Consider the following 16,102-nt stretch of genomic DNA (forward strand, 5'->3'; position numbering starts at 1 on the left):
GTGTCAATTTAAAAGGACTGTTTAAAAACTTTCATGGACACTTTACACAGATGCACAGATATGTTAATAACATAGCTCGACATATATATAATGCTTCTCACCTTCTGTTGCCCAATGTAAACTCATTTCTCTCATTTACCTGTTTCTTACTTTCCCAAACATCTACATTTCTAAGATTAGCTCATCAAGTTAAAAAAAAAACGTATATGGAACTCAGCCTCACTAAAGATACAGGGGTATGGAAGAGGGAACCCACCCCCAATTCACTCTGGAGAAGTGCTGAGATAGTGTATGTGTGAGGGTCCTGTCACTCGGTCAGCGGATGCCTTCCCAGCATCTGCAGTGAACGGGAACTGTGTGCAAGGCAGTGGGCGTGGGTACTGCGCTCCACAGACCTGATCCCCGGCCATGTGTGGGGACCCTTCACTAGCCGTGGCTCTGGCAGACTTGTAGCCTGTCTCCTACATCCTTGATTCCTCAGTATTTGGATGGTAATCAAGCCAGCAGTCAGGAGAGTAAGAATAAAAAGATTGGATTTACTTGTACTTTGACTGATCTTCCATCAAAGACATGGGTCAGCGTGCATATTGGACATGAGGAAGGAGACTTCAGAATCCTAAGAACTCCGCCACCTTGATAATTTGCCTTCCACAAGGGTACAGCGCATTAGGAACATTCACAATTAGGTTGGCTGACCATGAGGAAGGAGGGGTGACCGCCAGTGGGCAGGCCAGACCCCGAACTCCAGTCCACTCACCGCAGCAGCGTGAGTCAGCCACGGGGAGTGAGCCAGCCCTGCAGCACAGCCCACATTCAGGCAGTCCCTGCTTGCTGATTCATTGCAGCTGCACAGAAGAGCCAGTTGCCCAGAACATACCTTGGAAAGCTGACCATGTGCCAGGGCCGCTGCAAACAGCTGAAATCATCAGCAGTGGAAAACTCCTGGGCCCCAAGGGCTGTGCTCCCGGGAACAGGGCTCCCTGGGCAAGGACCAAGTCAGCTGCTGGTTCTGGGAGAAAAGTGCTCCTGGGAAGCTGTCACCCCTGCAGAAATTAGAAAAGGGTTGTTTTTGTACAACTGAGGTGCATCGGAGGGAGAAACGGCCTGAGCTAATGGAGGCAAAGGGCTGACACCTCACCAGCTGCCTGTTGCTCTGGTTTACTTACTCAGGCCAGTTTTCTGGGGCTCCCAAGGCCAGTTGCCAGTTGTACATTTCCGGCCTTTCTCAAGATGACGATATAGTGTATTTGAAGATGCAGAGAGTGAGTGATGTGATTCACCTTTGGTTACTGAAAGGCCAGTTGGGTATAGGTCTTACGTATGTAACTTTACAGAAAATAAAAAGAATGCTATTGTATTAACTGCTGTCTGGAATCACTCACTGGTTAGACTGGAATAACCAACTATGAATTAAAGTTAATAAGATACTACATCGACACATGGAAAACAAGAGGTGGGGATTAAGAGGGTTTCTGTTCCCTCTATTATATATACGGATCTTGTAGTTAATGACTAGCTTTCATGATAACCAAGGGTGACACTTTCTGGGGTAAACAGACAAGCACATACCCCTGCTTCTGTGATAAGTTGGTTCAGTTTTGGATATAGAGGCTGCATGTTTTCCAGCTTTGCAAAAAATAACCTATTCACAGAACAAGCCAACAAACACCTCTAAGATGATCCAGATGTGTGGTCTCCATAGAGAATCCCAAACAGACAGTCAAGACATTTTTAAGACAGAAAAGAAAATACCAGAACTTATATATTTTAATTAATTAATTATTTATTTTTGGCTGCGTTGGGTCTTCGTTGCTGCGCATGGCCTTCTCTAGTTGCGGTGAGCGGGGGCTACTCTTCGTTGCAGTGCATGGGCTTCTCAATGCAGTGGCTTCTCGTTGCGGAGCACGGGCTTTAGGCGTGCAGGCTTCAGTAGTTGCGGCACGTGGGCTCAGTAGTTGTGGCTCGCGGGCTCTGGAGCACAGGCTCAGTAGTTGTGATGCACGGGCTTAGTTGCTCGGCGGCATGTGGGATCTTCCCGGACCAGGGCTCGAACCTGTGTCCCCTGCATTGGCAGGCGGATTCTTAACCACTGCGCCACCAGGGAAGCCCCAGAACTTACATTTTTATTAATTTTTAATCTTCTTTAAATTTTCAATCTACTTTATAAGATGTATAATATGTTAATATGGTGGCACATGCATATGATTTATAGATTGGAGATAAGTGTAGTCAAAAAGGTTTGGAGACCACTAATCTAGAAATAGATGGGTAAATTACTAATATGGATCTAGCTCCAAAACTACCAAGGAGTAAGGAAAGCCTCGAGATAGGTAGGATTTTCATGTCATGAGTTTAAGAAATGTAATCAGAGGCTGTATCCTGCTTGGTGTCCACAGAGTTTCCCTTTACTTTTCCTCCCAACCCCTTCCCTGTGTCCGAAGCAGATTCTCCTTTCTAGGCCCAAGTTCTCAGCCATAACTGCTGGTTTCCTGCATCTTCTTCTTTCTGCCACCATTTCTTTTCTTTACCTCTTCTTCCTCCATAATCAAGGTATCTTCGAATTGCCTTCCACCCAGATGGACTCCTCTCCCAGCATTTTAATTGAACTTCTTTCCAGTAGAACGTTTCCAAGACTCTCTTGGGCGTGTATACTGTGCTCAGCCATTTGTCTCAGAAATATCATCAGGTACCACTCTCCCATGAGCTGAGACAATTGTCTAGTCCATCTGTCCCTGGAGAATTACAGAATCCTTAAGACCTACTTTTAGCCTGATACCTTTAGTCTACATCACTAGTGTCAGCAGTTGTTATGTAGCTAACAACTGTAAAGTAAAGTTGGCTTAATCTGGAGTTGGGGGGTGCAGGGAATGCCTTTCAAGAAAATACATGTAGCTCTGAGGGTTAAAAACTCTTAAGAGCTCCAAAATGAAGGGAATTTCATTACTTGTAGAAAATAAATTCTCACCAGCTAGTAGCTAAAGATTCTGTTTATTCTTTACAGCACCATGGATCTATGATGGCCAGCAAACAGGGTTCAATAGTAGAAAGTGGATCTCAGTAAAAATTATTACTTAGGAAACGTGAATGCAAGAATAGCGTGTAGAAAGTGATGTCTCTGATAAAACACAGTCAGCCAGCCAAGTACTGTGCAAGGGGTGAACCGGTGTTAGGTGGCCTGCTGAGGAGCTGATGGACGAACGAATGAATGCAGAGTGGGTCACCTGAGGGAGGAAACTCAGGGCTGGATGGGGAAGACCAGAGCTGCTGCTTCTCTGTTCTCACCTCTTAAGTATCATTGGCTTAGAGAAGGGCCCTAAGACGAAGAGCCGGGGAGGGGGAAGGGTGAGCTGGGATGAAGTGAGAGAGTGGCATGGACATATATACACTATCAAATGTAAAATAGATAGCTAGTGGGAAGCAGCCACATAGCACAGGGAGATCAGCTTGGTGCTTTGTGACCACCTAGAGGGGTGGGATAGGGAGGGTGGGAGGGAGACGCAGGAGGGAGGAGATATGGGGATGTATGTATACGTATAGCTGATTCACTTTGTTATAAAGCAGAAACTAACCATTGTAAAGCAATTATACTCCAATAAAGATGTTTAAAAATAGTAGTAATAAATAAATAAATAAGCTGGGAAAAAAGAAAAAAGACGAAGAGTCCATGGTGATTCCTAAGAATTAAGTCAGGAAGGTCAAGAAGAAACCCCCTAACCTTCCCAGAACCTATTGCTCCAGCACAGACTGTTAGGTGTTCCCTCATTATCTGCATCTCTTTATCCAAATGCATTTCATTATATGTGTAGTCTCTGTTAATCTTGACACGGTGGAAGTCTTTCTTTCCTGCACTCCTGTGACTTGAGACTTGTTTACGAACAGGATGCTCGAATGTTTGCTCACGCTACCACTTCTTTTGTGATGACGGCTGTTGCATTGACATCACGCTGGCTTGCGATGGAGTGGAGCAGTGTCCTGATGGGTCTGATGAAGCTTTCTGTCAAAATCGTGAGTTGACTGCATCACATTTTGGGGTAGAAGGGATGTCTATATTGTCACAATAAATGCAAACTCAGTAGTGCTCTTTTTCTGCCTTGTTTCAGGTATAACTTCATGTGAATGAGCTATGCCTTAAATTAAATGAGCATTTACTATGTCTTTAATGCGAGTTACAAATGTCAAATTTTGATATTACTTACGTTTTTAAGAGATTCTTTTCAATTTTCTAAAAGATTCTTCCCCATCCTAAAAATGCTGTTTAACATATGCTTTTTTAAAAACTGAAATGAGGGACTTCCCTGGTGGTCCAGTGGTTAGGATGCGGTGCTTCCCATGCAGGGGGTGTGGGTTCAAACCCTGGTCAGGGAACTAAGATCTCACATGCTGCACGGCCAAAACAAAACAAAACGAAAAAAAAAAAAAAAAAAAAACTGAAATGAGCTAACGTTTTCTTTTGATAAATTTTTTAGAAAATTTATGACATGAGGGTGTGGTTAGTCAGAGCTGTAAATCAGTCTTATAATGCCGTGTATATAAACGAAAGAAGAGAGAAGAGCAAGAAACGAAGAAGAGCTGTGGAAAGTTTAATAAAGTACTGGTTTGAGCAAGGATGACGAATCTCAAAACCTTAGGTTTAAGTTGTGTCTTTGTCTCTTTATGTGAACTTTCAGAAAGCTAATGATTAGAAGAGACCTGATTACTCATTTGAAAACAAGAACAAATAGTTTTTTATGGGGCTCTGATATATCGTAGATGAATAGGTTATCATTCCCAAATGTCCATGACTTTAAATCTACTGCAAATTTAGTGGTTTAGCTAAAGTTTAGCTAAAGTTCAGAAAAGAAACCCAACAACTGATAGTAGCTCTTTCACCCTCAGTGAGCCTTGACCGCAAGACAGTGACCCACATGGCTGTGGCGCAGCCTAGACCCACCGGACCAAGCAAAGATGCAGGCAGGGGCTCCTTGCGGGACAAGTCCCAGAAAGCCACCGCCCCAAAACAGCCACCTGCGTCATCAACCACGGAAAAGAGGAATCATTCCGCCTCTTGGGGACCAGAGAGTCTCATTGATCCTGGGATACCAGGTAAGGACTTGAGGCAGATTTTCACAAAGAGTCTCATTTTCTATAATGACACTTGGCTCAAAATAAGGTTCTATTTGAAGAGTGTTAAGGAGATATCTTAAAAGAAAGGACGGAGTTAAAATGAAGAATTTGGCCAGAAAGAAAAAAAACTTGACATTTTCTCCGATTATTTATAGTAAGGAACACCTACCAAATACGTTCATACATACGTACATATATACATACTCCAGAGGTATCAATACATTTATTTGTAAATAAGTTAGAGTTTAAAAGTTTTGGGCTTCCCTGGTGGCGCAGTGGTTGGGAATCTGCCTGCCAGTGCAGGGCACACGGGTTCGAGCCCTGGTCTGGGAAGATCCCACATGCCGCGGAGCAACTAGGCCCATGAGCCACAATTGCTGAGCCTGCGCGTCTGGAGCCTGTGCTCCGCAACAACAGAGGCCGCGATAGTGAGAGGCCCGCGCACCGCGATGAAGAGTGGCCCCCACTCGCCGCAACTGGAGAAAGCCCTCGCACAGAAACGAAGACCCAACACAGCCATAAATAAATAAATAATTAAAAAAAAAAAAAAGTTTCAACACCTATGTTAAGGAAACTAACGCCCTAAGTGTTAAATTTTAGGTTATTTTGAGGCGAAGCAGCATAACCCCTACCTATTTATGTAAATCCTCTTCACACCAAGCAAGTAAATGTGAAGAAAATATTGTATTATGTTGAAATGGTTGCATGTGCTAGTATCTCAGTATTATGCCTCCAATTTAACTAAATCTATCATCTTTTGCTTTTTTTAAAACTATGGCTAATAATATTTTAAAATACATGCATACTCCTAAAGCATTACAGGATTCTATTGTTTAAAAATTTTTTACACATTTATATTTGCATGACTGTATGACATAGGAGACAGAATATAGATTATCACATTTCTGTATGCTTTTGTGAATGTCTTTCAGTACTCAAACTCTGCATACATTTTACTGACATAATCTGTCACTATTTCAATAACTACTTTATGAAACTTTTTTGTTCATTATAGAAGATACAGAGTTTGCAAATAATTAAAAAGGAAATGGCTTAAAATAACACCCCTTTATTGATAACAACTTTTAATATTTTGGTATATTTCCTGACAATCTTTTGTTTATCTACTTTGTAGATTTTTTTTTAATTTTTAAATTTTTTTTCACACTTTACAAAGAGCATCCTTTATTGTGCATAAAAGTCACTGAGAAAAATAAGAATCAGAGTCACTGGGATTTTCAAAGAGATGAAATGCACATAAACATAAAAAGGAAGAAAAGCCATCAGATATGGTCTGATATTTCTGTTCTTTAGGAACTATTCTGTTTCTGTCCAAATCAGGAAGGATACTCTAAAAACACTCAAGTAGTAGACATTTTCATTCCTATATATATTATGTTCTCAAGGCATTTTGTCTTGTTTGATTTAAATTACATATCATGATGTGGTCAAAAACAGACATATTTCTATTTTGAATTTTGAAAGTCAGAAAGGTCAAATAATTTTCAAAAAGAAACAGGTCAATACCAGAGTCAGGACTCATCATTAACATTACTAATTCTCTATCTCAAAATTTGACCATGAATGTTATCCATTATAAAATTTGAAAAAAATACAATTGCCTTAGGTTGTCCTATTTAAAAGTTAGATCACAAAAATGACTTGTAAAAATTGAGCATTGAGGATGAAATGTAAGATAATTTTATTTCTTCACATTTCTGCTCTTATAAGAGTCATCTAAAGTGAGTATTTCTACAAGTCTCCATTCTGACCAGGGCATGTATTCTGGATAATATCTCTATACATATATCCACTATATGGTTGTATAACTTACTATTGATTTAGCATTTATTTAAATGTAAGCAATAAAGTACTTTAAATTGTTATAGACAAAAGAAAATCAATAAGTAATCACCAAAGAAGAATATCTGTTCTACTCCCTGAAACAATATATTATCTATAAAATGTATTTATGTTAGAAATTGAAAACTTGAGACGCTCTGTCTCTTCAAAGCTTCCTGTAAAATAAATGTATTAAATTCTTACTTATATTTCCCAACACATGCGCATGCTCACATACAGATGCACATACAACATACAGATGCACATACAAACATTCAATAAGTAAAGGGAAAAATCACCTAAATAATCACATAAGAAAGATCTTTTTAAAGCCCTCAGAATGTGTACTATCACTATACAGGTTTGTGATTTGTTAAAAATAGATCTAAATTCACCAAGTAAGCAAGATAACTTCATGATCAGTCTTCAGAATAGTTCTTAAAATTTAAAAATTTCCTATAAATAAAATGACTTACAGATCTCTTTGTTACTCACATCACTCTGTTATTGGTCAAATCAGTCATACAATCAACTGGGTCATTCCATCATTGGATGACTTGAATAATTTTTTTTTTTTTAATACAGCAGGTTCTTATTAGTCATCAATTTTATACACATCAGTGTATACATGTCAATCCCAATCACCCAATTCATCACACCACCACCACCACACCCCCGGACTTTGTAGATTTTAAAGTGCTTCGATACAAATATGTCTACAAAATATCCTACAAAAGGCTTTTCTTTCAGACAGTTTAGTTTAAGTGCCCTTCGGATGCCTGCTTTTGTTTATTCCTTGCTGGTACTGCCACCTAATGGGAGAATTTTGCCACTCCTTCCAAACCTTGGGATATGTTTGAATCCATTTTCTCCATATGGAATGTTTGTATGGAGAAGACAGTCACCTAAGAAACAGAGTAAGGGGAGACCAGGTGTTTTGGGCAGCAGGGATGAAGTTGACAGAGAGAACTGAGTTCTTGGAGGCCACAATGGGTGAACTCTTGCTCCGTCACTGTGGACGAGAGGCACACATGAACTTGAATGAATTAGCTGAAGGCAGAGTGGAGACCAAAGGCCAGTCTCCTTTGTTAGGTTCTAGTCATGGCTCTGCCTTTAGAACCCTGAGTAGTTGCTTCATGTCTCTGGACCTCAGTTTCCTCATCAGTTAATAAAAGCTTCAACCAGATGACCCCTAAGGCCCTTCTAACCTGGTATCTGTTTTGGGGAATATGAAAAGCCTGACACTCACGCATGCCTCCATTAGCCCTTGTCCGTGCTAGATATTGCTCTGTGATCCCAGCTTTATCTCCTGGGGGTTGAGGACTCAGCCTCAGAACCCTTTTGCAAATAATGCTCCAGGCTGCCACCACCAGTTAATGATAGTTGACACCCAATCTGAAATATTTTTGCATCTCTATTTTTTTAAAAATTTTTTGGCCTTGCCACATGGTGCAGCAGCATGCGGGATCTTAGTTACCCGACCAGAGATCAAACCCGTGCCCCCTGCAGTGGAAGTGCGAAGTCCTAACCACTGGACCGCCAGGGAAGTCCCTGCATCTCTATTTTTGTTCTTTTTGATAATAAGCCTTTGACTTGGGCTATGAAGATGTAAAGAATGGAGTTTCACAGATGCAGAGAGATTAATATCCAGTTATTATTTATACTATGTATTATTTTTCCTAATCACTAAAGTAATATGTATTTACTGTAGAAAATTTGGAAAATATAGAAAACTATAAAGAAGAAAATTTAAATCATCTAGCAAAACTCACCATTAACATTTTGTTGCATTTTCTTCCAGTTACTTTTACTTATATACATACACACATACATTTATTCACTTTTAACAAAATTAGGATATTATTTTTACAAAACTTTTATTTTTCTCACTTATATTTTTATACGTTATTAAATGTCCATCAAAAACACAAATTTTGAAAGTCCAGGGTGGGAATTCCCTGGCGGTCCAGTGATTAGGACTCTGCACTTCCACTGCAGGGGGCACGGGTTTTATCCCTGTTTGGGGAACTAAGATCCCTCATGCTGCGCAGCACAGCTAAAATATTACATAAAAAAAAAAAAAAAGTCCAGGGTAAAGAAAGTGGGAAGGAAAGAATAGGACCTTGAAAGTGTTAGAAAGGGCTCCCACAACACGTGGTTTCTGTTTGGACAGCATCCCCCTTCTCCCTCCTCTTCTGTTATCCCTGAGACCACCAGACTGGAATCCCCAGCCTCCAATTTCATGTGATTTGAAATTACGTTATATTCAGCATAACATAGTAGACTTAAAAATGCATTATTGTTTGTGACCTATGCCTGAGTTTTACAAGGATCATCAGTAAATATGAACAAGTTAATTTTTCTGCTGCCTCCTTCCCCCGCAGACTTGTGAGGATAAATAACACTTAACTCATTGAAGAGACGCTAAAGAGATACTAAGATTAATACTAATAATGTGTACAGAAAGTAATGAGATGCAGTTTTTCATGTATCACATTGGCAAAGGCGAAAACATAATAATAATGCTTATAAGAGTACAGAGAGGGAGATACTGGTGGTCCAGTGGTTAAGAATCCATCTTGCAATGCAGGGGATGCCGGTTTGATCCCTGGTCAGAGAACTAAGATCCCACATGCTACGGGGCCACTGAGCCCACGAGCCACAACTAGAGAGAAGCCCGCGCACTGCAATGAAGAGCCCATGCGCTGCAATAAAAGATACCATGTGTGCAACTAAGACCGGATGCAGCCAATAAATATTTTTTAAAAAAGGGAAGAGTACGGGACTTCCCTGATGGCGCAGTGGTTAAGAATCTGCCTGCCAATGCAGGGGACACGGGTTCGAGCCCTGGTCCGGGAGGATCCCACACGCTGTGGAGCAACTGGGCCCGTGTGCCACAACTGCTGAGCCCGTGCGCCACAGCTACTGAGGCCCGCACGTCTAGAGCCCGTGCTGTGCAACAAGAGAAGCCACCACAATGAGAGGCCCACCCACTGCAGTGAAGAGTGGACCCCGCTCACCGCAACTAGAGAAGGCCCACGCGCAGCAACGAAGACCCAACGCAGCCATAAATAAATAAATAAGACTTGACCTTTAAAAAAAAGTCTTTAAAGAAAAGAGTACAGAGAAACAAGTCTCACATACTTTTGGTGGGATTCAAATTAGTATAGTCTTCCAGAGGGCAGTTTCTGAAGCTTTGTATGTATGCCTTGACCCATTTATCCTGCCCTTGGGAATTTATCCCAAGCATGTTACTAAGGATGAAGTTAAGGGTGTGTGCGAATATTCAGTTCCACCAGTGAACACACACTCCGGCCTCTTAGAATCGTCGGAGCGGATCACAGCGTCGCAGCGGGGCTTGCGCTTGCTTGGGATGCAATAGCACAGCGGCTGTGCTGTTGAAGATGGTTGCAGTTGCAGGGCCTGTTGCCTGCATGGCCCAAGTCATCTATTCAAAGGCTGTCTGTCCCCTTGTATCTGACCTAGCCGAAGGAAAGAAATCTGGTTTCCAGCTCTGCAGAGTGCTAGAAAAGTGGCAGTGTATCCACATTCACACTGAATCTGCTTTTTTGTTTGTTTGTTTGTTTTTGTTTTCGAAATGAGAATTCATGTTCAGCCCAGCAGGTTAGCCAAATTCTTTAAGGATCCAGATTAAGGCATGGACTTAGTAGAACGCACAACGTTCTGTATAGAGGTGAGGGTTTCTGCCTGCACTTTCTCGGATTCCCATGCGAAATATGCCAAAGCCTCGCTGTTTGCCTTATCTCTGGAGGTAATGAGCGAGCAACTTCTACCTTTGCGTTACTATGGAAAGTATTTTATTCAGAGAGGACATTCTCACAAAGGATATTTAAAGGAATTTTTTCACATGCCCCGTATTTCATATTTTCATTCCGTTGAACTATCTTTATTCTAATTGAGAAACCATTTTGAAACTATATAGCAACACTTCTGGGAAGGTGGTTTGAATGTGAAGTCTATTAAGCAGCACAGCTGAATAGTCTATTATGTTCCAACATGGTGGCAGGAATCAACTGGATTCTCAAATGAATGGAAATCCAGTTAAAGGAAATGTACTTATCACAAATGAAGATAATCAGATGGTTATTTCCACAAACTTATTTTGAAGGGAGTCGTCCTCTTTCGTTGACCTACTCACTTCTTTGGACAATGTCATCTAATGAGCTATAATCAGCAGATGCCTTTAAGCATACCCAAGTATTCTGGGGCACTGAGAGAAACATTGGTCTTGGAAAAGGCACCTCCTACCTTCTACGAGGTATCAGTCTAAAAGCTTTGGTCACTGTAGTGGGGACTACATAATTTTATTATTTGAAATCTATAGATGGTTTATACAGTAAATTCTATTTTGTGACATCTGACCCACTTGGGTCAGTCCCAAGGAACCACTTGGTTTTAAACAAAATGACACAGTTTATTTTATCTAGAACTTAGTTGAATACCTGCAGCATTCTGCTAGGATTAAAATATTACCCTCCAGCCAAATACAAATATGTTCGTAAACACTGATAGTTTTCTTAGCCTGCCTCCAAGAATGAACTTGGAACTCCTTTAAACTAATCTTTGGCAAGCTGTAGAGGCTTTTTCAAGGCTGCCTAGTACAAACAATATGAAAACGAGCAAAGAGAATGCCAATGAGTTTTATGACTATAATGAGGCCTAAATAACATTTCCAGTATGAGCAGACCAGCTGTCACTGGTTAGCTGTGATCTCATCCTAGGACAATCCAGAGCATTTCCTGAAGAGAGCTTCCTCTTACCTGTTTTGCACACATGCAGTGTGGTCTACCAGTGAATAGTGAGAAAGGACAATTCTGTGGTCTGTGTTAGTTGGCAGGGGTCACAGGAAGCTATAGAACATTCTGGAAGGCAGGCCCATATGGTAGCCACTTTCCCTGTTGGTTTTCCAACTTCCCTCTGGAACATGCCTGCCTGTTCTACGGTGACTGAAAATGAAATTAAAATAACTTCCATCCAGCTTCCAGCTCTCTCTGTGAATGCGTAGCTATGCATGATAAACATGACACAATAGATCATTCAGAAGAGGGGAAAAATAATTTCCTAACCCTTCTAAAAGGATCATTACCAAAATGGATTATTTGCATAAGTAAATGATGGAATTTTCTTGTTTTGTTCTGACTGCTGCGTTGGTTAGAGCCTATGATAGGATGTATGGAGGTGAGGCATTTTTCTGTGCCATTCCATATGCTGATGTCTAGGAAGAGTGAATCAGGCAGTCTGGGAAATTATGGTCAGTTCCTTCAAAAATGTACAAAACAGAAACTCACATTTCAAATACCAAGAGGGCGGGGAAAATCCCCTAGGAAATTCTAGAGTCCATGACGGTTGTGTCTTCTGAAGTCTCCTGTGTGCACTGCCCTCTCCCTAATGCCTGATCTCTCCCAGATCCTGTATCACTGGCTTTCTCTCCCCAGGGAATGAAGGCATTTAAGAAAATACTTTTCAAATGTGACAACTGAAGATTCAAAATGAACTTGTAGAGTTTTATAAATGAACCCATCTCCAAGGCAAGGTCTCCTTTCCAAGAACAATTAACCTATTTCTCTACTGCATCCCTAGTAGAGCCTTGTCCCAGACCTTCCTAAGGAAACGTAAATTTGTGATTTTGCCTAGATTTGAGTATTAGTTTGCTAAGATATGAGTAAATAAATATGGTATCGACTATCAGTTCTCAGAGCTGTGACTTTGAGAGCAGTATGGTTCAGTGGAAAAGCTCCTGCTTTGGATCAGTCCTGGGTTCTAATTCTAGTACCACTGAATTAGCAACCAGGTAATTAACATCACTGAACTTCATTTCCTTACCTGTAAGAGGATAATATCTTCTCACAGTGTTGCTACAAAGATTGCATGAGATATTATGTGTAAATATAATTTATGCCTCTCAGTAACTGCTAGCGCTATATGAATTTTTGCTAGAACATTCAAGTCCAGTGGCAAGAGAACTACAAGCCTATAAGACCGTTAATTCAAATCAAAAATGGAAACAGTGTAAGGGTGGTCCCAGTCCTGAGTTCCTCTCCAGAATTAAGATGAACGATCTCTCATCTCCATTGGAAAGAGACAGAGGGGGGAAATTGTGAATGCAGTTATAGGCATACCTCGTTTTGTTGCACTTTGCAGATACAGCATTTTGTACAAATTGATGGTTCATGGCAACTTTGCGTTGAGTAACTTTATTGGTGCCATTTTTCCAAGCATTTGCTTACTTGGTGTCTCTGTGTCACGTTCTGGTAACTCTTGCAATATTTCAAACTTTTTTTGTCATTATTATTATATTTATGGTGATCTGTGACCAGTGATCCTTTGTTTTTAGTTGAAGTACAGTTGATTTACAATGTTGTGTTAACTTCTGCTATACAGCAAAGTGACTCAGTTATGCATATAAATACATTCTTTTTTTTAATATTCTTTTCCATTATGGTTTATCATAGGATATTGAATATTGTTCTCTGTGCTATACAGTAGGACCTTGTTTATCCATTCTATCAATATATATAAGAGCTTACATGTGCTCACCCCAACCTCCCACTCCATCCCTCCCCCAACCCCTCCCCCTCGGCAACCACCAGTCTTTTCTCTATGTCCGTGATTCTCTTTCTGTTTCGTAGACAGGTTCATTTGTGTCATATTTTAGATTCTACATATAACTAATATCATATGGTATTTGTCTTTCTCTTTCTGACTTACTTCACTTAGTGTGATAATCTCTAGTTGCATCCGTGTTGCTGCAAATGACATTATTTTGTTCTTTTTTATGGCTGAGTAGTATTCCATTGTATATATGTACTACATCTTCTTTATCCATTCATCTGTCGATGGACATATACGTTGCTTCCATGTCTTGGCTACTGTGAATAGTGCTGCTATGAACATAGGGGTGCATGTATCTTTTTGAATTGTAGTTTTGTCCAGATATATGCCCAGGAGTGGGATTGCTGGATCATATGGTAATTCTATTTTTAGTTTTCTGAGGAACCTCCAGAGTGTTTTCCATAGTGGCTGCACCAACTTACATTCCTACCAACAGTGTAGGAGGGTTCCCTTTTCTCCACACCCTCTCCAGCATTTGTTATTTGTTGGCTATTCTGACTGGTGTGAGTTGGTACCTCATTGTAGTTTTGATTTGCATTTCTCTAATAATTAACGATGTTGAGCATCTTTTCATGTGCCTCTTGGCCATCTGTATATACGGCCAGTGATCTTGATGTTACTATCACAAAAAGATTTCGACTCACTGAAGGCTCAGGTGATGGTTAGCATTTTTTAGCAATAAAGTATTTTTTATTAAGGTATGTACATTGATTTTTTAGACATGTGCTTTCGTACACTTAATAGACTACAGTATAGTGTAAAAACAACTTTTATATGCACTAGGAAACCAAAAAATTCATGTGACTCAGTTTATTGCAGTAGTATGGAACTGAACCCATAATATATTCGGGGTATGATTATATTTTATATTTTTCCATTGGATGAAAGACAAGCCAGTTAATCTTCTGAAAAGAATTGGAGACTGGTACATTTTGGTGTTTTTATTTCTGGCTCATTATTTTTAAAAAATTAGACATGAGTTCTCAGCCATGTGATCTTTCCACTTCCAAATTTATCACTGGTGACAGTACTCACTGAGTGCCTGTCACTGTGCACTCCTGTGGTCTTTACAGCAACCTAGTGATGTGTTCAGATCGTTATCCACATCTTTAGATGAAGACAGTGAGGCACAGAGGGTTTCAGACCTCAGACAAGGTCACACAGCTAGTAAATGATGAAGCCAGGATTTAACTTAACAGTCTAATACCAGCCCCAGCGGGAGGACGGCTTGTGCAGCAAGCCTTGCTGTGTGCTCGAGGACCTTCTCTCTTAGCTACAGAGCCAGGAAGCAGCTACAGCTCCATTGAGCCCTGCTTGTATGTTCTTTCTGTTAGGGCATTAGAAACACAGAAGAAAGAGATCCATGAGCACTGGAGTAGTTGGGTTGGCTACTTGTAGAGCTGTACTATGACTTTCTGGGCCCTAGGCACTTCATGGGCCCCTTCCTCCATTTAAAAAAAAAAAAAAAAAATATATATATATATATATATATATATATATAAACACACACACATATACGTATATGTATGTGTGTGTGTGTGTGTAAAATTACTGTGTTGGTATAGAGATGAATATGACACCGGCTGGATTCACTATTATATATTTATTATTATTATATTCCTGTTTTTTGTGATTTTCTTTTTTTTTTTTGGCTGCACTGCCCTTGGCAGTGAAAGTGCAGAGTCCTAACCACTGGACTACCAGGGACTTTCCTGGTTTTTGTGATTTTAAAAGAAATTAAAGGGAATTCCCTGGCAATCCAATGGTTAGAACTCGGCACTTTCACTGCCGTGGCCTGGCTTCAGTACCTGGTCAGGGAACTAAGATCCTGCAAGCCTCGCATCGTGGCCAAAAAAAAAAAAAAGGAAAGAAAAGAAATTAAAACCTTTTTGTGGGCCCCTAAAAGTAAAAGTACCATGGGCTCTGAGCTCTGTGCCCATTGTGCCTAGGGGACAGGTCAGCCCTGGCTTTGTGATGGTTGTAGGCATTCAGTCATGCTCCAAGGTATGGGTAGAAAGAACCTGAATAAGTGGAAAGCCAAGGTTTCAATTAATGGCATGAGCACATGGAATTGGGAATGAAAATTGCTTAAGCAGGGTACCCCAGCTGCCCAAACTGATGAGTGCTTGTTGGGAAGAGAAGGCAACATGGAGAGCCTTGACGATTTGACCAAGGGTTCTTGCACAGGCTGAGTCAAAAAGGATAATAACAGAATTTAGCGACTTCAGTACCCAAAGCTAGTTGAGAAGGAACAGTACCATCCATGATAAAGCTTTCATCCACCCATGACAAAATGAGAAAAGTAAGCACAATGTAATGAGTTTTTTATAAGGCTAAATTTATTCAGTTTTAAGAACTATCCTTTTTATGTATTAAATCCTTCATGATTTGGGCTTTTAGACGTATCCTTACTTTACAATGAAGTGAAGGTGATAGCCTTAGTAAATGGTCATTTCTTTTAATGTCTTTACTTGGCAAAATTAAAAATTGACAACCCTAAATTGGCCCCCAAAATTACTTTGAA

At 40.4% G+C, this 16,102-nt stretch overlaps 1 protein-coding gene across 3 annotated transcripts in view; it reads left to right on the forward strand.

Annotated features, from left to right (window-relative positions):
- LRP11 (LDL receptor related protein 11) overlaps positions 1 to 16,102 on the forward strand; it is a 59,440-nt gene that overhangs the window by 20,754 nt on the left and 22,584 nt on the right. For all 3 annotated transcript variants that reach the window (XM_057527964.1, XM_007196930.2, XM_057527965.1), the window contains exons 4-5: positions 3,880 to 4,005; positions 4,876 to 5,082. In XM_057527964.1, coding sequence (XP_057383947.1) covers positions 3,880 to 4,005; positions 4,876 to 5,082 — 333 coding nt within the window. The remainder of the gene's footprint in view (positions 1 to 3,879; positions 4,006 to 4,875; positions 5,083 to 16,102) is intronic.

Source organism: Balaenoptera acutorostrata, chromosome 14 (genome assembly GCF_949987535.1).
Source record: "Balaenoptera acutorostrata chromosome 14, mBalAcu1.1, whole genome shotgun sequence".
Lineage (NCBI taxonomy): Eukaryota > Metazoa > Chordata > Mammalia > Artiodactyla > Balaenopteridae > Balaenoptera > Balaenoptera acutorostrata.